Source organism: Pezoporus wallicus, unplaced genomic scaffold (assembly GCF_028554395.1).
Source record: "Pezoporus wallicus isolate ANWC-B61680 ecotype Strahan unplaced genomic scaffold, APGP_CSIRO_Pwel_v1 scaffold_2584, whole genome shotgun sequence".
In the NCBI taxonomy this organism is placed as follows: domain Eukaryota; kingdom Metazoa; phylum Chordata; class Aves; order Psittaciformes; family Psittacidae; genus Pezoporus; species Pezoporus wallicus.
The window spans coordinates 6,992,403-7,013,319 of NW_026642851.1; the positions used below are offsets into that span (position 1 = coordinate 6,992,403).

Here is a 20,917-nt window from a genome sequence, read left to right on the forward strand (position 1 = left end):
GCCGCTGTATGCCCGGCCCCTCTGCCCCCCCTCCCGGCAGCTGCCCCGGGGCCGCTGCGGGCTGTGTCCGCCCGAAGGGAGTCCGTCACCGCCGGTTGGCTGAGCCCGGGGGCTCAGGGGGAAGCTGAGGCCAGGCATGGGCCTGATCTTCGCCAAGCTGTGGAGTCTCTTCGGTAGCCAAGGTGGGCGCGGGGGCCCGAGCTAGCCACGGGGAGGTGGGGTGGCCAGCGCGCCCCTGAGGCGGGGCGAGAGGCTGCCGCGGGGCTGAGAGGGCCGCAGGCAGCCCACGGTAGTTGGGGCCCTGCTCCGGCCTCCGGGTTTCCCCTGAAGACGTGCCCGGGCAAAAGTTGGGCTTCTCTTTGTGCGGCGCCGTGAGCGCCGGTTCCGCGGCCCCTCATGCTCGGAGTTGCTTTGTTTCTCTCATTGAGGAGGTCCCTTCCTCCGTCTTCCTCTCTGGCGGCTCCTAACAGCCGGGCAGCCTTTCAGGCGAGATGTGCTCCTGAGTTCGCAGAGTGGTGAATGCTGCCTCTCAGGCATGTTTTTTTTCACCGTTGTAGCGTTTGAAGCTTTGATGTACGATGAAGGTCTTGTTTGTGTTTGCAGACGTTTTGAAGTCGGGGTATACTGTTAAAATCATGCTGCTTTTATCTTTAGTATCAAGTAAAATAACAAAAGCAAAAAAAAAGACCCACGCCAGACTTGTGTTGGGGCCTTTGAGGTACAGATCTGTTTTTGTTTTGGCAAAGGTGCTAGTGGTTACTGACCCATGATAATCGCTTCTGAAGCCAGAAATAAAGAGGTCGTAAGGAGATAGCTTTCCGTTCTGTCCCACCTAGCGCACCAGAGTTCAAAACTGTGGCTGCCACCGATAGTTATTATCAAAATCCTAGATTGTTTTATCTGTTGTTTATTTTAATGATTCTTGTTTACCGAGCCTTTTTTGGTTAGAAAATAAAATAGTCAAGGAGTTTATTGTTTGTATCGTTTTTCATTGAGGCCCGGAGTTTGAAAGAGGCAAACTGCTGTTACTGCTCCCTCATCAGGTTTCCAAGTGCACGCCTTATTCCCACCTTAAAGTTACTTAAAATGCATTTAAGGGTTTTTGTGCTTCACTTTGTTGCCAGTAAAATTTTGCAAGTTTTGGGAAGCAGGTACACCTGGTGATTCTTTAATAGTTTAATAGTCATTGTACATGGACATAACTCATTCTAATTCTATAAATACAGGAGCAAAACCTCAGTGTGTGTACGTGTTAACAGCCATGTATCAAACAATCTTTTCATGGGATGGGAGTGGGAGGGAGATCTAGACCATTTATCTTTCCCCCACATGTAACATCCAAGTACATCATTCCTGAAGGCTTCTGAGAGTCTTCTGAGTTTGTTGCTGTTGTTGATTTGAAGATTCTTACTTTTCTTAACTGGAAAGCCCATTTGGTAAGATTCAAGGTTTCCCCTATTCTCCAGAAAACTGTTAAGTATTGTCCTGTTTTTTGTCAAATACCAACTTCTTCTGTGAAGGACTAAGAAGAGACATCTATAAGCAGGAAAGTGATCGGTGGCTTTTAATGTTGGTCTGTATGGTACCTTATGATGTCACTGTTTAACTTTAGGAAGGAAGTAAGAGGGACAGTTTCATGTTTAGTTTTTGTTAGATTACATTGATTTAATTTCGTTAGTGGAAAACATATCGTCTTTGTTACTGTATAGTAATTCCTGAAAGGAAAATTAATTTTCACATATTTAAAACATTCATGAAATTAGTATCACAGTTAAGTATTAAGATGAGGCAGTACCATGAAATACTTACGATTTGGCTTTTATCCCAGTAAGGGGCTTCTGAGGGGTATTGTGATCTTTTCTTCAATTTGGTTTGTTGGTTTTTTTCTTGCCCGCTCTTCTTGTGGTGACCATAGAGAAGAAAGCTTGTTTTCATGTCTAAAATTGAAATTTCATCCTAGAAAGTTTAACCTTAAATTTTTGACCCATGTAGTAGGAAATCATTCTCTAATTACCTGACTATTTTCCTCTAAATAATATTATTAGTAATAATAAAAGATAGTAATTACTGAGTTGGATTTGCTTACTCTTCTAGTTATGTCAAATCCAGACAGTTTCTTGGAGAATTCATAGGCTGTCCCATGAAACTGCTTGTTGGGTAGACTAGTGCAGTAGCTCACACAATGATTTTGACTATATAGAGGGAGTATTTCAAAGCTGCAAACAGACCCTGATATGTGCGGAGCATAGCATGAGTTCATTGTGGCTAATGCAGGTTATGCTGATAGTCTGAAGCATTTGATACTGGCATAATGAAAGGTTAAACAAAGCAAAAGATTTAGAAAGTACCATCTGCCTTCCATCAAGTAGAGCATGGGGGAGGAGGTGTGCCGAAGTGCTAGAAAATACAGAAAGTCCTTGGCATTTCACTCAAGTATTAATTGCTTTGCTTTGCATAAATGTGAATAATACCTGAGCTGAAAATGCTAAATCTGAAAGTTATTTGATAGGAATGTCTGGACAAAGTTAAAGGAGTATCTGCTGGTGAGCCAAAACTGTTAACTCACAGGGAGAAGTGATGGTAGCTTTCTGAAAAATGTTACATCTTGAGGTAACATCTTAAAATAGGGCCTGTTTGTTTCTGTGCCTTTGGAGTTCAGTGCAGTTAGAGTAAATGTGCGATGTACAGAAAATTGTGTTCATTTAGAGTGCTTTCAGCCTTGCAGAAAAACCTTGTGATGAAAGTAACTTAGATCCTCCTAAAGCACTGAATGTAATTTTATTAATTTGCACATTATTGTTACTACTCTTGCAGTTTGATTCTCTTACCATCCATTCCAATGTTAAGGATGAAGTACTGGAAAAGGAAGGTCAAGAAACTTGACCTAGTCTGTTTCTAAAGACATTCCCTGTTGTCTGCTGGCTGATACTGTCTGTTGACCTCTTCCAACATTTGTATTCAATTGTTTTAGCCCTATGGTTTGGGTAGCGTCTGCGTGTTTCTTCTAGGGGGTTGAATCTGCCTGTTGCTCTGTTTCAGCTCTTTGTACATGCAGCAGAAATTGTTGCAGTTGTTTCCGCCCATTTTGATTATGGTTAGCCGATTTTGGCAAACCCAGACTGGCTCATGGTAGAAAATGGAATGGTTAAAATAGCATGTGGCTTTGAGCTGTAACAGTGTCATTTAAGCTGCTGAACCCAGGACACGCAGGAACTTTTTAGAAGAGGAAATCCTTTAGCTCTTTCTTCTGCTCCCCTGGCAGAATGCACTGCTTTTCTACCATGTACTCTCCAAATCTAGTGTGTGGGATTATGCAACAAGAAAAGCTTCATGCAGAACAGTTTAAGGAAATTGGGTAATGCCTCTGTTGATCTGTGAGTCAATGACTAATGAAAAAGAGGAAGGGTAACAGGCCCTGCCCTGAGCACAGTCCATCAGGGAATATCTATTTAGTTCTGTGGATTTTGTTTCTGTGGTGCTGGTAGTAGTGGTCAGAACTCTTCCAGGGCCTTACTTAATCTTGGTTTCTGTTCTCTGTGTTTTTTCCGTGCAGAGATTAAAGCCTGGGAGAAGGAGGACACTAAGCATTTACATGTCTTTCAGCTCTCTCAATATACATTGTCTCTTTAATCAAGTAATTATTGAACAATGCAAACTGAAATAGAGATACTTTATTTATAAGAGAAATAGTTGGCTTAAAAATAGACTTTTGCCTTTCTTCTAGGTGATTTATTCATGGCTGCCGAACATTTTATTTTTGAAACTGACAAAAAATTGCCCAGTGGTACTTTTTTAATTTTTTATTTTTTATTTAAATTTAAAATACTGTACTCTGAAGCTCTTTAAAGTCTAGTTATAAGTTCAAATTGAAGTTACACTTAGTTTTAAATAACTTGGAAAAGTATGTTTAAAAAAGACTTAAAAAATGACTTGCTTAAGCTATGATTCAGTACTCAAATGGCACAGTCTTCTAAGCAACATGTAGTAATACAAATAAATGGTAAACTAACTTACTGCCTGTATTAACACATAGCTGAATAAAGCTTATTTGAGTTATCATTCCATCAATACTGTCAAGATGTCTCTTAATGTTCTTAATAAAACCAGAAGGTAAAACCAGAAGTAAGTGTTCACAACCTTGATAAAGGCAACTCTGACGGTTTTCAGAACCTTATTCCTTTGTGTTTGTGTGTGTTTGTTTCGCTGATAGGGTTCTTAAAGAAGTTCTCAAATCTTTTTAAATTCTTTTATGTTAGCTGTTCACAGTCTTTTAGGTCCTCTGAATAAATGCTATGGGTGTTAAAAAAGTGCTGTAAGCAGAATAATGGTAAGCTCCAAGTCAGGGAGGTTGAACTTCTGAAACTCCACAGTTTACTTAGGCTTGCTGACAGTTACCAGTATGTACAGTCAGGGTAGCAGAGACCATTATTTAGAAAACCAAATGGATTTTGATTCCATTGACTGCTAAGCACTGTTGATAGTTTCTCTGCTTTCTTGTACTCAAGTCTGGAAATGCAAGACATATTTCAGCTATTTTTGTGTTTAAAAGAAGACTCTAAGGTAGCTTGTAGTTTGCAGAATGAATCCCTGTATGAAAATGTCTTTCAACTTAAGTAAAATGCTATTTCTCCTGCCACCTCTTTAGCAAACTTCTGTCTGCATTGTGTCTTCAGCCCTGAAGCTTCCAAGATTGTTATTCTTCAGAACTAGATGTGGGGTTTCACAGCCCGAAAACCCTTTCCTATATTCATTTCTTCTTTCAGATATGTTGGAAGAGCCTTGCTCATCATTAATTTGGATTTTTATTTTTAATTTTTGCAAATTAGAGGAAAGGGCAAAATTGTGAGAACTGGATCTTCAGTTTTGGGTCCTTTTACCACAGAGAAATATAGACAAGTGAAGAAAAGAGCCTATTATGTCTTCCTTCTAATATCTGCAAGATCATCTTTGCTGCCCTATTATTTTGTAATACTAGGCTGCCAGGAATTTTCTTTAAAAATACTATTTTTTTTTTTTATTTGTTTTTAAAAGTCTGCCAGGAATGGTTGATATAACAGAATTCTTTGGATTCTTTTAAACAGTAGTCTAATACTGTCTTTTTCCCCCTGCATATGCCTGCTTTTTCTACTTATTTTTTTCCCCTCTTTCTACCTGATGTATAAAGACTCTGCTCTTCTGCTCTGGCAACTCTATTACGGATTTTCTTCTTCCTTTGCCAAGAACATGGTGGACTGGGAAGATATTCATGAATACAACCCAAACTGAGTTTGAATACCAGCCAATGAAAGGGAGAAACTTGGGTTAGTCTGTAAGTACAGAAAACAAATACGAGCAAAAATCATTGCCTATGGTTTACTCCATAATTGTCCTTTCTCTTTAATGTAGCATCTATTTTCTACTAATTGTCCTTGTAAACAAGTACTTGTCTTGCTAAAATTTTGTTGTCTTAGTTTGTCAGTTTTTAAGTTCACGTGTTTTTTCTCTAATGCACATATACAAGTAAAAATTCTGCAATCTAACCAAACTAGGCAGAAATTCAGCTTTTGAATATGTTTGCAAGTGAAGAGGTTTCCATTACCACAGATGACAGTCCTGAAAGCAACTGCCATTAATTAAAGGTGGAAACTGCTATTTATCTGCGATACCAATGCTTTCATCTAATTATTTCAATCCCCAAATCAAAATTAACACTTGTTTGACTGTTTGTTTGTGCGAATTCAGTTGCTGTATAAAATGCTACCTGACTATGGAGTAACACACGTAGCTGTGCCTTTTTTTTTCCCCAGTTTGTGTTGAACCACTCGCGCTTCAGTGGCTTTCAAAAAGTCATCTTGATGGAGATTACCCCCCCCCCCCATCACCTTAAGTAGCTTGATACTGTTTCATCCAATGCTTTTCTCATTCATTCCTAAGTAAGACCCTGTATTCTGATGTGAAAGTGGGAAAGAGCAATGTAATACCTGTCCGGAATTCCTTTTCTTCCTTGAAAATAACTCAGATGAAATGTTGCAGAAGTAGTGTCATCTTCTTCCAAGCAATAGTTGACAACATGGCTGTTTTGAAAAGAACAGAAGGGGAGTTCTGTTTGAACTTCGAAAACCTTTTAAACTTAGCTGACTTTGAACAAGAAATGGGCAGTCTAGCTATGTGGCATGGTTTATTAGAGTTAGAAGCAGAGAGGATTTCATACCATTTATTTATTGGGGAAGGTTATTCATTACTGATGCTGCTGCTTTGTACTAAAAGTACTACTTAAGGCCAGGAAAAGTTCTTGCCTTAGAATGTGTTGTCAGGATGCAGTAGTAGGGGGACTGATAAAAGGAAATGTATTTCCACATTTGTTAAGGCCACATCACATAGCAAAAATTCTAAAAGTTCTAAGCAACAGATTGTTTCATTAAAATCACTTTCAGTATGAAAAGACTTAGGTTATTACATATAAATAGATGTAAAAAATAAAACCAAAAAGCCCTCTCCCCCCCCCCAAAAAAAAAATCACAACAAAACAAACCACTATGATTCTTCCTTAGACCACCCACTTGCAGGCAAAACCCCACCAATTTTATATTTATGATAGCTCCTTTGACCTTTTAGTAATTTGTTCTTAAGTCTTATAGGTTGAATGTGGTATTTTAGAGGACGTCTTTAAGCTTTGAACCATGTTATGCTTTGGAATAAGTGCCCTAGAATTTTAAATTACCCCTTTAAAAAGGAGCCTGCTCACATACTTTTTATTCAGGTTTTACGTGTAGTATCCATTTGTAAATTCTCTGCTCTCAAATGATTTGCCTTTTTGTCAGTAGGTGGATCAGTATCTTCTAACTTCATCCGTGTATCAAAAGAACCGCCATTCTAATTAGCTGAGCTTCTGTATTTGAAATTACAAGAAGGATTAACTAGCGAAGCATATAAGTTCTGAGGGGTTTTGTTAGTTTTGGTTTTATTTCCCCTGTGCCTGGAAAAATAACATTGCAGCAATTAGAAGATCACTATTGTATAAGCTGGACTTTACAGCGGATTGAGAGAAGTGATCTTTCCCTTCTACTCAGCATCAGTGAGTAATCATATGGAGTAGTATGTCCAGTTCCAGGCTCCTCAGTACAAGAGAGATGGGCATACTGGAGAGAGTCCAGTGATAAGCCACAGGATGATTAATGGACTGGAGCATCTTTCTTATGAGAAAAGGCTGAGAGACCTCTGACAATTTATTTAGCTTTGAGAAGAGAAGGCTTGGGGGTGCAAAAAGGACAGAGCCACTGTTCTCAGTGATGGTCATTGACAGGACCAAAGGCAGTGGGCACAAACTGAAACACAGGAGGTTCCCTCTGACCACCAGAAAACGCGTTTTTACTATGAGGGTGCCTGAACACTGGCACAGGTTGCCCAGAAGGGTTATAAAGTCTCTATTCTTGCAGATGCTTGAACACCATCTGGAGATGGTCCTTGGTGACTGGCTCTAGGTGCACCTGGTTGAGCAAGGGGCTTGGAACAGATGAACTCCAGAAGTGGCTTCCAACCTCAGTCATTCTGTCATTCTGTGACTTTTCAGTTTAGAAATTGTAACACTGAAATTTGTGATCTACTCAAAATACAGCTTCCTCGTATTTTTTACAGTGTGAATGATGGTGGTCCCTTAAGAAGTGGCTGTTACTGAGGCTTAAAAGTTAGCCTTATAGTTTGTGCAGTCTTTAGCTGTTTGCTGATATCCTTAAGATGATACACTGCTATGAGTTAAATTTTTTTATTGTACTTTTCTTTCTATAATGAGACAATATAAACAAAGCAATTGTATTATAACTATTCCTTTATGAAGACTTCCAGTACTGACTTTTCTTGCGACTGTAGTATCAAGAGAGGATGAGGCTTTGGGAATTCCACATACACACACACCCCCCACACCCCCCGCTGAAGTCACCAATATTCTGTGTAAGCTATTGAAATAAGACAAGCAGTTGTTTTCTTCAGTAAGGAACAAAGCAAAGTTGATTAACCAGAATTATAACTGTTGCTTTTTCCATTAATTTATTCTTGTCTTTTTTGTGTATATGCAGAGCACAAAGTAATCATAGTGGGACTTGATAATGCTGGAAAGACTACTATTCTTTACCAATTGTAAGTACATGAACTATTCTTTCTGTTTATGTTTTAATATTTGTCACTGTTTAATCATTGATAATTCAGTGTTGCAATCTGATGAAGTCTCTAGGGTTGTAGGTCACAGTTTGAACATTAATAATATTATTTCTAAACAGAATAAGTATGTAAAGAATAAGCAAAGAAACTACAGTGTTTTAGCATGCAACTGTAAATTGAACAGCAAAATTGTTCATACAAGCACAAAGTGGACTGTAAATTCTTTGGCCATCAAAGCTTATTTTTATTTGTAAGCATAGAAATAATCCTTCCACCAAGAACTGCAGAGAATAGAATCATAGAATAGTTAGGGTTGGAAAAGACCTTAAGATCATCTTGTTCTAACCTGCTATAGGCAGGGACACCTCACACTAAACCATGTCACCCAAGGCTCTGTCCAGCCTGGCCTGGAACACTACCAGGGATGGAGCATTCACAACTTCCCTGGGCAACCCATTCCAGTGCCTCACCACCCTTACATTAAAGAACTTCTTCCTTATATCCAATCTAAACTTCTCCTGTTTAAGTTTTAACCCATTATCCCTTGTCCTGTCACTACAGTCCTTAATGAAGAGTCCCTCTCCAGCATCCTTGTAGCACCGTCAGATACTGGAAGGCTGCTATGAGGTCTCCACGCAGCCTTCTCTTCTCCAGGCTGAACAGCCTCAACTTTCTCAGCCTGTCTTCATACGGGAGGTGCTCCAGTCCCCTGATCATCCTTGTGGCCCTCCTCTGGACTTACTCCAATGGTTCCATGTCCTTTTTATGTTGAGGACGCCAGAACTGTGCACAATACTCCAAGTGAGGTTTCACAAAAGAAGAAAATTATTTTTAAGTTACTGGAAATTCTAGCCATTCTGCAAAAAGTCCCTAAATGTTTCCAGTGTCTCCTGATTCCAGTGTCTGAAATTTATGGTGAAGGATTCCTCAGAATATTATTTCATCTTGCCAAGCTCCTACCTTTTCAATAGCATCATTGCACCCAAGTCTTGCCAGCATTACAGTATGTGTGATAAATTTAAGAATATTGGCAGGGACATAATTACTGTTGTAATTGTGGAAAAGGAGGAGGGTGTAGCAAAGTTCGTATGTATATATTTGCATATGAAAGCAGCAGAGAATGTTTTCAAGAAAACTCTTTTCTAAGCACTTTTGTCAAAGCTTAAAGGCAGAATAAAGACATTTTAGCAATGTAAGCAAACAGTTCTTTGGATTTTTGTTTTAATACTGAATTACAAAGTTGACTGCTCTAATAAAATTACATTCTGATTTATATTTTGCACAATTTAATGTTCCCCTCCTTTGGGAACTTTAGCATAGCAGCTATTACTTAAAATGCACTTGTTTCAATGTATCAGTTAAAGAGTGTCCTTTAAAAAGAGGACATCTCCTAAAATGCCGATGATTATCCATTAGTTATAAGCCTTTTTTATGTGCTTATTTTTCATTGTTGATGTCTTCAAGCATGTCTACAGTCTCTGCTACAAAAGCACAGTAGAAATTGCCAACCACAGTTTTCAGTCCAAATTCAGATTTAACTAATCTTTTTACTGAAGAACTGCTCTTCAATATTTTCTTTATTTCTAGAAAAAAAAATTTGATTTTTAGCTTCTTGAAATATGTGTAGTTTTTTTAATCTTTTTTTCTGTCAAAGTTACATACATGTACATTTTTCTAGAACAAATTTGTTGTAACTGAGTTGTGACAAGCCTTGTGAATTTTACTGGCATGTCTTTATCATGTGATATTTTCTCCTTTAGCTTAATGAATGAAGTGGTTCATACTTCTCCAACAATAGGAAGCAATGTGGAAGAAATAGTAGTGAAAAACACTCATTTTTTAATGTGGGATATTGGAGGACAAGAATCGTTACGGTCATCATGGAATACCTATTACTCAAACACAGAGGTATGAGAAGCTACTCTACAGATACAATGTTTGTGTGAAAGTATATTTATGTGTTAGAAATTTTGGTAAATTTCTATAAAGATTTCAGCTGTAATGTTTTTAAATATTTTTGAGGAAGAATAAACCCAAAAAGTGTAAGTTGTGTCTGGTTTGCAGCCAATTTTCTGGTAATATTTGAAGTATTTGTTGTGTATACTTTACAGTAATGTTGTTTGATCTGACAGTCAAATTATATCAAAATCCGTTTCAGATGAAACAGGATTTTTGCATGTTTTTCAAGTAGATTGAAAAATTTTGCCATGTATCTTGCAAATTTGGTGTGGATTTGCAGTGTGTAATTTAACTTCTGTACATCTAGTCTGAAATATTTTTGAGGTAACGACTGTTAAGGATGAGAAATGAAGGTTATTTTAAGCAGCAGTATTTAAAAGCTCATCAGCTTGTGACTTTTATCCAAGGGATGAAGGCAAGTCAGTACTGTGCAGTACTTATGAGGTACTGGTAAAGCTGCCATTGCTGGAAAGGTTATAAGTAGAACTCAGCAACACTTGTCCTTTGGAGGGTTGCTTTTTTTGCCATCGTTCTTGATGCCAAAAGGTTATCAACACAACATACATGTAAATCTCTGCACCCTCACACTGAGACTTCTACATTGGTGTAAAAAACTTCTAGACTTCACTTATGACCTCTGCTAAAAGCAGGTCTCTTGTACATATTTCTCATCATATAATCATTCTGTCCTCCTGTAAAGTGAGGTTTTCTGTCCTGCGTCCCGTTTTGAGAGAGGGGAGATGAGTGATCCAGCCCAGATGTTCAGAACCTTTTTGCCTACTGAAAGCCTGGTGATGACATCTCAACCTTTATCTCTAATACTTCAAACTTATTTTTATCTAGACAAGTATGGCTACATCAAAGACACATGCATACTCATGAGGGTGAAGAGACTTCTGCCAGCAGTATCTGGTACAATAATAATAAGTTCCTGACACTTGTCCATTGAGAAACTTTATTTTGGAACTTGGGGAGATGCATGTATTAGGGTTTTGTTGTTTTTTTTTTTTTTAATCCTTTTGTGATGTTCTTTGTCATATCCTGGCTAGTAAGTGTTTGAAATCCAGTGCTTTCTAGCACTTGGAAAGAACTTTCCCTTTTACTTAGAAGCTTTGTCTGTTGGAAACATTTGAGGAAGAAAAGCTGTCTGTTTAGTATGCTAATCCTAGCCTCCCCAATATGAATAATTCCTTTATTGTTGTTCCTCATCTGCTTAGACGTCTCAGAGTCACAGCAGCATTAAATTGACTTTATTTTTCATACTTTGTGGTCATTTTCAATGGGTAATGAATCGCCTTAGTTTTATAACGCAAAGTGATTCGGAGCATATGTTGGAAAATTATAGTAGTTACTTCTGATGCTTCTTTTTTGTTACTGTCTCTCTTTTCTCTCTTTCCTTATCTGTAAATTGAAACAATCTAAACAAAAACTTTGCAGTAATGTAAAAATCCCACAAATAAGCTTTTCAGTGCAAACCTGTCCTAACTAGTTTCAACTTGATAAGGCTAATTTTGCATTCTGGTTTTAGAATTGGATCATATTCTTACAGAAAGGATGTTGAGGCAGGCTTAGATACACAGGATTTGAGGGAAAAGGAAATGAGAGGAATGTAATCCCCTTTGGTTCCTCTCTAACATAGCATGTGTTAACTGTATTTATTTACGTATTTATTTTATTTATTTTATAGTATCTGTATAATTTTCATCAGAATGTGCTTTATCTCCCTGCTCACTGTTCTTACCTATGATGCTGTTAGGGTTGCTTGGGGTACACTCAGCAGGGCAAGTGTTGAACACTAATCAGTTGTAATGGTTTGTGTACAAATACTGTTGTGTAATGTTTACAAGCATGTCTGTTTCCTCTCCAGTTTAAGGCTATAAAATAGAAGATCTAAAACAGGGGATAGAAGGAGTGGGGTAAGAAAGTGGGTTTCATACCAGTGAGAATCGCTTCCCATCAGAGACTTGCTGGACCAGACCTAGCAGTGTCTCAGGATTCACAAGTAAATGGCCATTGCGAATCACATGCCAAGCAGGAACAATAAGGGTAAAGTCACTGCTGTAGCCATTTCCAAGTGCCTAGGTGGAAGAGTGCAGTGTGGTGAGAAGCCAACTTGCACAGGCCCTTCGCAAAGGTTAAGGTGTTGTGCAACATAATGCTAAACCCTACAGGTTCATACCTTTCTGAGGTCTACTTTGAAGTAACATTTCTTAAGCCTGTGAGTAACATGATGCTGAATTGTTAAAAATGCTTGTTTAAGAATAGGGAACTTCAATTTCAGTTTCCTAGCTTTCTGAGTATGCAGGCAGTCGTGGACAGTAGTAGCTGCTTTCATTGATCGCTGTGTAGCAAGTTTGTCATCCACATTTTAAACGTAATCCACTATGTGTAGGTGCTTTTGGTACCCATGTTACTATTATCTTAGGATGTAGGGCCTGAAAATCCACCGAGGAGATTTAATCGTGGTATGTGAATGTAGACTTTAATAGCAGTGCTGAAATGTACAAGCACATTTTTTTTTTCATAACTGTAATTTTCATGTATGATTCCCAAGACTCTAGCAAGAGACTGTAACAACAATGCTCTTGTTCTGTTTCCTAGTATGCTGTGAAAGTCTAGCTCTCTTACATAGGAAGACTTGTGGTTAGTGGTCTCTTGAAAACATGCTTTCTGTAATTTACACTTTGTACTTACATACTGTACTATTCTTTTTTCTCCTAGTTCATCATTCTTGTTGTTGACAGCATTGATAGAGAGCGACTTTCTATAACAAAAGAAGAACTTTATAGAATGCTGGCTCATGAGGTATGATGGGGAGTTGGGCTAATAGTTCCGTTGTGAAAATCAGATGACATTACATGCTTCTTATGTTAACAAAAATTATACTGTCACAAAAAACTTTCTGAGCCTAGCATGTTGGTCACATTTTAAAACCATTGAAATTATAAATAAAGAGGAACATTATTATGAAGCACCCTTCTGATAGGGCTTGCGTGATTATAATCACGCGTGATTTACAAGTCGAATTTGTAAAATATTTTGAATTTCATGTTCATGTAACTGGGTATTACTGTTCACCACACCCTCTCATCTTTCAGTTAAGTGGCTAAAATTTTAAGAAACTATTTGCAGTGGGTAGCCTGATTGCTGATCTTAGAAAATCAGCAATTCCATTTCTTTCTTGTTTGTTTTAATCCTGTTCCTTAAAATTAAGGAGCATATATAATACTATGGATAAATTAGCTTCAGTTTTCTTCCGTTATTTTGCTTGTAGTTTTATTACTATGTGTTGTATTGAGGACTGTCCAACACTGGGCCAGCTCCCTTAAACATCCTAAAATGATTTCTACATCAGATTAGCTGTGATGACTCTCAAGCTAAATTAGGGGGTTTAAGTCTGAGTAACTTCCTTCATTTTTTGAAGGAATATTATTTAATACAATGCAAGTAATTCTGTTGAGCTCATTTCTTGGAGAGATTTTCATTGAATGAGTTTTTACTTCTACAGGTAATGTAGGTTGCATCTGGTAGAAAGGAGCAAATACACGACCAAAAAGGGGGAAAATATGACTTCTTGCGAAGAAGTTTTCCCATGTAGTTCATTAGTTTCCATGTAGTTTATTTATGTTATATGCTCTTAAGAGGTCGTGATGTCTTGAAAACAGTTGGTAGGCCTAGACTGGACTGCTTGTAGGAGTGGATTTTCAACTGTGGATGATAAAGATTTGGTGGTTGGGTGTTTGTTTTTTTTTTTTGTTTTTGTTTTTCTTCTGATAAAGAAATAGTCTTAAAATGTAATGAAGTGTGTTGAACACTTTTAATTAGAACTGTTGTTTTCCTGATTATTGTGTTTGTTTACACTTTGCACTCCTAAAGCCATATACCCCAGTTCCTGTCTTATTGTTGTGTGGAATCTTTTATTTCTGTAAAGAAGCAAACCAACTTCTTATTAGTTTCTGTTTCTACTGAAGCTGCTGCAGCATTATTAGAGCTCCTTTTTTGTGACAGTAGGATAAAACTTCCAAGAATGTAGGTGGCTTTCTTAAATTATTATTGTTTTAACCACTACAGAACTTGTTTAATGAAGTTGAAAGTAATTTCAAGGGAATGATAACTGGCAGGCTTTTCCATTTGAATAGTATCTAATGTAGATTTTGGAATGTTCTTCCAGTGATAATTGTGCTGGCTGGCTGATTTTATACCTCTTCTGAATACTTCAAATTACTTCTAGGATTTACGGAAGGCTGCAGTTCTCATCTTTGCGAACAAGCAGGACATGAAAGGTTGCATGACAGCTGCTGAGATATCTACATACCTCACCCTCAGCTCCATAAAGGATCACCCATGGCACATTCAGTCTTGTTGTGCTTTGACAGGAGAAGGGTAAATGCTTACTGCTTAATGTAGTAATACGTGGTAAATGGAATACTGATTTAGAAGCCTGTTGGTACCAATGTGGATTTCCTGAAAGAATATGTTTTCTGATCTTTGCCGTCAGAGGAGCATTTTGAATTTCTCGTTTCTTTATTGAATCTTGTGGGATTTTTTTTCATAGATCAGACCAAATTTATATGAAGGTCTTTCAGCTTATTGTTAAAAAACCAAAACAAACCAGTCAGTAACAATAAAAACAAACCACAAAACCAAAGCCAGACAACACAGCACTCCCCCCAGTCCCCCATCCCCCAAATATGTAGCTGTTGGCATAGTTGTTTAATCCCTGTGTGCTACCCTCTCATTCTGTGTGTCTTTGTTTGAAGAAATAAGCTACTGTCTTCTTCCTTTCCATTCTGATCTACCATAAGCTTCTAAGGTGGAGGGGTTGGTGTGGATATGTTTGTGTTTCTTATTGGTTGGTTGGGGTTTTTGATAAGCATTCAAACAGAATTTTGATGAAAAGGTACATAGATCTGGCATAACCCAAAATTATTACAAATATTAAAGCTTTTACTTGTATCTGATTGATGTAGCTAATTTTTAAATTTTTATACCTTATGACAGCAATTACTAAAATGGAAAGCTGAGCTTTCCTTAGATCCTTTGCGCCTAAAGATCAAAAAGCATTTTTGAATGTCTGTAACAACCTGGGTAGTGTCTTGCTTACTTAGTTTGAAGTGTGCTAATTTTTCATCTTGGTTCTTAAAGGAGTCTTCTCATGTGTAATAAGAGTTTTTTCAGCTGTTGTATGACCTTTACAATAACGTGGTCTTGTGACATCTAAAGCAGTGAATAAACTGAGTATTTGGGAAGTGAGAGCGTCTTCCTCACTTTAGCATGCAGTATTTTCTAACCTAAGAAATGTCTTGTAGAGTGATTAGTAGTGTTCACTTTCTTAGTGTGGGATATGTTCATAAGAATAAATTGGGGTGGGAGAGGGTTATTTAGTCTTTGGATTGCATTGATTCATTCTAAGAATTAACTTTCTATCCATTTTGCTAAAGGTGCTTTTGAATATTTAGTGTATATAATACCTTAGATTTATCTTCAAACAAGTTGGCATTTGGAAGAAGGTTGAAATGAATGAGTAAGAATTTTTGTTTAGGAGCATTGGCCATACTAGGCTGCTGCTTTCTTATTGGGGGGTTGGGGGGGTAAAAGTAAGTCAATAATTGGAATACTTACATTGTGACAGTAGTGAGACCTACTCATATAACAATTTTTAGAGTTAAATTGCTGAGCTGAATCTTCCTTGGGAAGATCTGGCAGGTGTCTAGGGAGATTAGCTCCATGTGAGTGAAGCTAGCCACCTTGAGATAGCCAAGTCTTGAATTACTTTACAAAAGTAAAGCTTAAAGGTAACATAAACTAGGTAACTAGATCTCTAGTAAATTAAAGGAAAGTCCGTCTTCTTAAGTGTAGGACTTGTAAATAAATATAGATTGAGCAAGTAGGCAGATTAAATTCCATGCAATTTTGGTGGTGAATAAAAAAATTTTTAATTTTGTAATGGGATTTTGTAATTCTTGATACACTGCCTTTTCATGAACCAATTCGGTCTGGGTAACCTGTCCTTTGTCTTTTAGTATTAGTTTGTAAAGGTTCTGCCTTCAAGTTAGCAGTCTTCCATGGCAAACCTGTAGAAAAACTTGGTTGGTTCCATGTACTTATGAGTAAGCATATTAAGAATAGTGTCTTTTAGATTTACAAAGGGAAAAAAAAGGAATGCTGAGCTTCAATAAAATAGCATGCTTGAACTCACCTTCTTGTGGTTAAAACTTAAGTAGACTTAGTTTAAAACACTGTTTATTTTGTTCAGGTTTCAGTCCCAATTCCATCTGTTGTTATTTATTTTAAGTAGATGTTTTTTAAACATAAAACCAAGTAGGAAATACTTTAAAGATGTTGGGATAGAACTAGTACCAATATAACATCTCTTGTCTTCCAGATTATGCCAAGGCTTGGAGTGGATGACTTCCCGCATTGGAGTGAGATAGCTGCTTTTCCTACACTTCCACCCCTTAATGCCCCAAAAAAGAAGAGACTTCTATTTATCCTGTGAACATGTACATTTTTCTGTACTTCTGGCTGCTGAAGCAGTGACCATGTTTAATTTATATCAGCCAACCCCCAGGCTGTACTTGAATCAAGTGCAGTTGAACTGAAATGCAAAGTATTTTCTTAACTTTTTTTTAGCACACTAATCTTCAACTGGATGATCATATGTGAATCTGGTTTTAAGCATTGGAATTCCTCTGAATATGTAATCTAACTTTTTCAATGATAGCTTTTTAAACTGTTTTGTCATTGTCAATATTTCACACTTCCTCTTTCTAAATAGTTTATATAACTGACTAACATAAATGAGCACAGTTTGTTTAACAACAAAAAGTAGCGAGTAGGTTGACTTTACTCTGGCATAGCTTTAGCCTCTGAGGATAACCATATCTCCAACTGGGCTTCCTGAAACATTAGCAGAGTCCTAGCCAGCACAGGAGTTACAGTTGTTCAGCATTTAAAAAATTGCATTCATGAGTTTGCTATAGTTAATACTGTGATGGCTTCTAACCTGGTATATAATTGAACTTCTGCCTCAAGAGAAATCTATTTCATTCTTAGTTTCTGTGGTACATAGATCCAAGATGATTCTTTTACTTAAAAATACATCTCTGCAGTGGTTAAAAATTTGTTAGTAAGTGCTGGTTTAATAATTTAGAACTTGAATATCTTTTTTTAAAATAAACTTCTTGATAATTAAGTTTGGAATCATGGCAGCCAGTGTTATGTATAGACTTACTGTAACCTGTTAAAATTTTTAAATACTGCATACATGAGCCTTCCTCACCTTTTCGTGAGACTGCTGTTTCCTAAATGAATGCAAAATTAAAAGGGAAGCCAGATTTATAAACAGGACAGAGTCACGGTGCTATATCTGGAGACTTCAGAGCAAAGCTAATATTGATGTTTATTTTCCTACTGTCAAATATGTTTTCAGATTCTGTTGCTGAGAAAATATTTTGCCTTAATTTTTGTTTTTAGTTTTATTTGCTGGAGCAGAGAACCATTGATGGTGTTCAAATTGGATTCATTCACCTGACATTTAGGAACTGAAAGTTGAAAAGGGAAAGAGCTTCCATTTGAAAAAACAGGTGGTGAAAGAGCAGACCTAGTAACTCTTAAATCAATTTGAAGAGGATGAATGATGAAGTTAGATCTGTAAAGGGAATCTAAAGCTATGGATGAAGTTAATTGAGAACATTAGGTGCCAAAAAAACCCTAACCACCATATCTGAGAAAAAACAAAAACCCCCACAAAACAATACTGGACATAAAATAGTAAAATCCCAGCAGCAGTCAGATATCTATCCTGTATAAATGCTTGACAGACTTTCCAAAAGCACCATTCTGCACTTTGCATGCCTGAATCCCATATGGAGTCTAGTTACTAGAACCATTTTGCTAATTGACTGTAGGCCTTTAATGAGAAAATGTTTTTGTTGTAAATCTTGTTTTGATAATTCAAGCAGACTGAGTTTTCTTTAATAAAACTTTATGGTGTGTAAATTTCAATTTGCTTTCATTTTTATTTGAACAAAACTTAATGAAGTTTTAAAAGTTGTCCTAAGTGTTAAAGCGAAGACTTTGAATACATGTGGGAGCAGTGACTGATTGAATGAAGTTGTGTATTAATGTTGATTAGCAAAAGTCACATTTAAGAGAGAATCTGTGTTGAGTGTCAGGTCAGTGCTCAGCAAATAGATCAGTTAAAAGTATTGCTTAAAGAAGAGAGGAATGCAAGGCAGGGGTAAAATGTGATACTAAAAGTTCTTGTTCTGATATTCATGCTAACAACTGTTCTAATGTGTGATAATAAGATTTGTTGTTAGGGAAGCAAGTGATAAATGAAAAAAATAAAATGATGCTGTGAATGAGGTTTCTTGTTTGGTGACTTAATTTCAGTTTGTAATTCAAGTTTATCTTTAGGTTTATGTAATTCAGAATGTAGTCTGGAATATTTGTACAAAGCACTGTGTGGGTGTATGGCCCTCTGATTGTTTGGGGGGGGAAAAAAAAGGCATGATTTTGTATTTAAAATAAAAAAAAGTACAGTCTCTCACCTCAAGTAATGCATCTAACTTTGATTAGGAGGAAATGGTCATGATGCATCTCTTGCATAGGGATATACCTCCTGAAACACTTTAGATAAAGTTGCCTTCCTGAAACCATACGTTTTATCACATTTAAAAAACAAACCCAGAAAACTCACATTCTTGTTGGCTTTAGTTTCCTAAGATAGTGGAAGTAAAAGCATATGTTAAATGAGAAAACTTTGTAGATACAATCCAACAAAATAATGGAATTTTGGGTAGCTCAGAACTTTTGTAAGACTAGATGGATGTTACTGCAAATAGTTAAATCTGACATGAAATTGCTTTCTTTTACAGGAAGCTGAAGCTGGAATATGTCAGCTTCTCTAGGCACAGAAGTTCTCCTTGGCTGAAAGTGACTTCTTTGTAATTTGCTTCATTAAGTGCATGGTTCAGTCTGAAAGGTCCTGAATATGTATGGTATAGTTTTTCCCCAGTTAATAAGTCTGTTCATGGCAGTTTGCATAAAGGGTGTACTTTATGTTTTTTGTCTAAAGATGTTGACAGAGGCATTTGGGGTTCTAGACAAAAAGGTGGTCATACACTATAGGTTTTGGTACAGAAGCTACATTTTCCTCATACAGATCTCTGCTAAATCAAATTTCATTTAACTGTTGTTTTTTTTTGTCGTTTTTTTGTTTTTTCTTTTGAAGCATAGTTTAAGAACCTTCTCTCAAGTTTGTCTGTGTTCGTATTTACCCTCTAGCCCTTCGCTGTCTTCATTTCCAAGACACTGCTGGCATCTTAATCTGAGGATCTAAAGAGTCTCTTCTAGCTGGATGTTCTGCAGAACCTGGGAAACAGTTTCTGGTACAAGGGCGCGGTTTTCCCAAAGTTTAGCAAGGCAGGCTGTCGTAACACTTGGCATCCATGTCGCAGCTTCTTCTAATGCCTATAGGCACTAGCAGTTTTCTAGTTTGGATCCTTGCAAACTTTTTCTGTATCAAATGTAAGGCTTGCTGTTCACCACTGGGGTTTTTGTTCTGAGGTGTGTGCTGTTATCCTGATCTTGCAGGAGACCTTCCTTTTTTTTCTGTGAATAACTATTTTCATACATACAGTACTGAGAGATTTTTTTTTTTCAGCAGCAGTGTTGGTCAAACTTCTGTTTGTGCTGCACAAGCATATACTATATTTCAGCTCAACAAATTGAGGTGTCTTACATGGATTTATGTTGTCCTGCTGTAAAGGGGTTGGCATGTGGCTTTTTATTTATTTTAGGGAGTTTCTTGTTTAGGTGGTAAAGAGCTTCAGTATCCCCAAGCCAGTGGTTCTTTCCAGCTGTTTGAACACACTGTACACAGCAATGGGAAGATGACTTGGGCATAGCTACTCTTTGATTATTTTATTTAGATAAAAATAATAGAGTTCTGTTACATTTGGGGGGTTTGTGCATGTGTTCTTTGGTGAAGAGGTATCAAAGTAGCGTAACGCTTTCATGTGTAGAGGCTGGGAAAAGCATTTATTTTTCAGTCTCTGGGCCTGCATCTTGTGCAACTGTAGCCAGTTCACAAAACATCTTGGTTGGACACCTGCTTCTGTTCATTTTGGGAAAAGCTCCAACTTTGATCCTAAAGAAACTTTCACATCGTTTCAGCCATGAGAAGCAGAGTCTTTGTTTGGTTTAGTGGAGGGTGTTTGTTTTAATGGACTGTTCCCTTTCAAAGTAAGAGCAAAGCAAATCCAAACAGAAGAGGAGGAAAAAATTTAGATTTTTGTGTGTGCATTTGACTGTGTGTAGTATTTAGCTGAATTTGCTGTTTCTTTTTGTAGAGTTTGCCCTGTGAAAGAGCACAGAAGGCAACAGTGAAGGAAGCAAGTATGAAAAACACAACCATGATGCCAACACTAGCAATAGGAACTTGCGCTTTGAAACAAGCTTAAGCAACTTCTAAAATATATATGGAAGAAGTTCTTACTCCACCATGGGGGTGGTGAGACACTGGAACAGGCTGTCCAGAGAAGCTGTGACTACCCCATCCTTGGAAGTGTTCAAGGTCAGGTTGGATGGAGCTTTGAGCAACCTGGTTTCACTGAAGGTGTCCTGCCTGTGGCAGGGGATTGGAACTGGAGGAGCTTTAAGGTCTTTTCCAACCAAAACAATTCTATGATTCCGCCTTTTGACATGGAGTGTTTCTATATTTTGCTGCTTAGGGCAGAGCAATAAAAAGGTGTGCGGTGTCCACAGTATGTGTGGTCACCATACAGGCAGGAGGATGGGGCTCTGAGAAAGTGCTTCA

General features: G+C 37.5%; 1 protein-coding gene across 3 annotated transcripts; it reads left to right on the forward strand.

Annotated features, from left to right (window-relative positions):
* The first annotated feature begins 54 nt into the window (after positions 1-54).
* ARL5B (ADP ribosylation factor like GTPase 5B) lies at positions 55-18,099 on the forward strand. 3 transcript variants are annotated; one of them, XM_057432565.1, is made up of 7 exons: positions 55-182; positions 5,165-5,308; positions 8,052-8,112; positions 9,894-10,041; positions 12,814-12,897; positions 14,324-14,475; positions 16,478-18,099. In XM_057432565.1, exons 4-7 carry the CDS (start codon positions 9,898-9,900, stop codon positions 16,524-16,526), a joined length of 429 nt encoding a protein of 142 aa, XP_057288548.1. In that variant the 5' UTR covers positions 55-182; positions 5,165-5,308; positions 8,052-8,112; positions 9,894-9,897; the 3' UTR covers positions 16,527-18,099. The 3 variants fall into 3 exon arrangements, with proteins under 3 accessions (XP_057288548.1, XP_057288547.1, XP_057288549.1); XM_057432566.1 differs by having other exon boundaries at positions 101-182; positions 5,221-5,308; XM_057432564.1 differs by lacking the exon at positions 5,165-5,308 and having other exon boundaries at positions 61-182.
* The last annotated feature ends 2,818 nt before the right edge of the window (positions 18,100-20,917 follow it).

Coding starts and splice junctions, on each gene's coding strand:
- ARL5B (XM_057432564.1), top strand. CDS start 137: ATGGGCCTGATCTTCGCCAAGCTGTGGAGTCTCTTCGGTAGCCAAG. Junction 10,042..12,813: donor CCTATTACTCAAACACAGAG/GTATGAGAAGCT, acceptor TTTTTCTCCTAG/TTCATCATTCTTGTTGTTGA. Junction 12,898..14,323: donor ATAGAATGCTGGCTCATGAG/GTATGATGGGGA, acceptor AATTACTTCTAG/GATTTACGGAAGGCTGCAGT.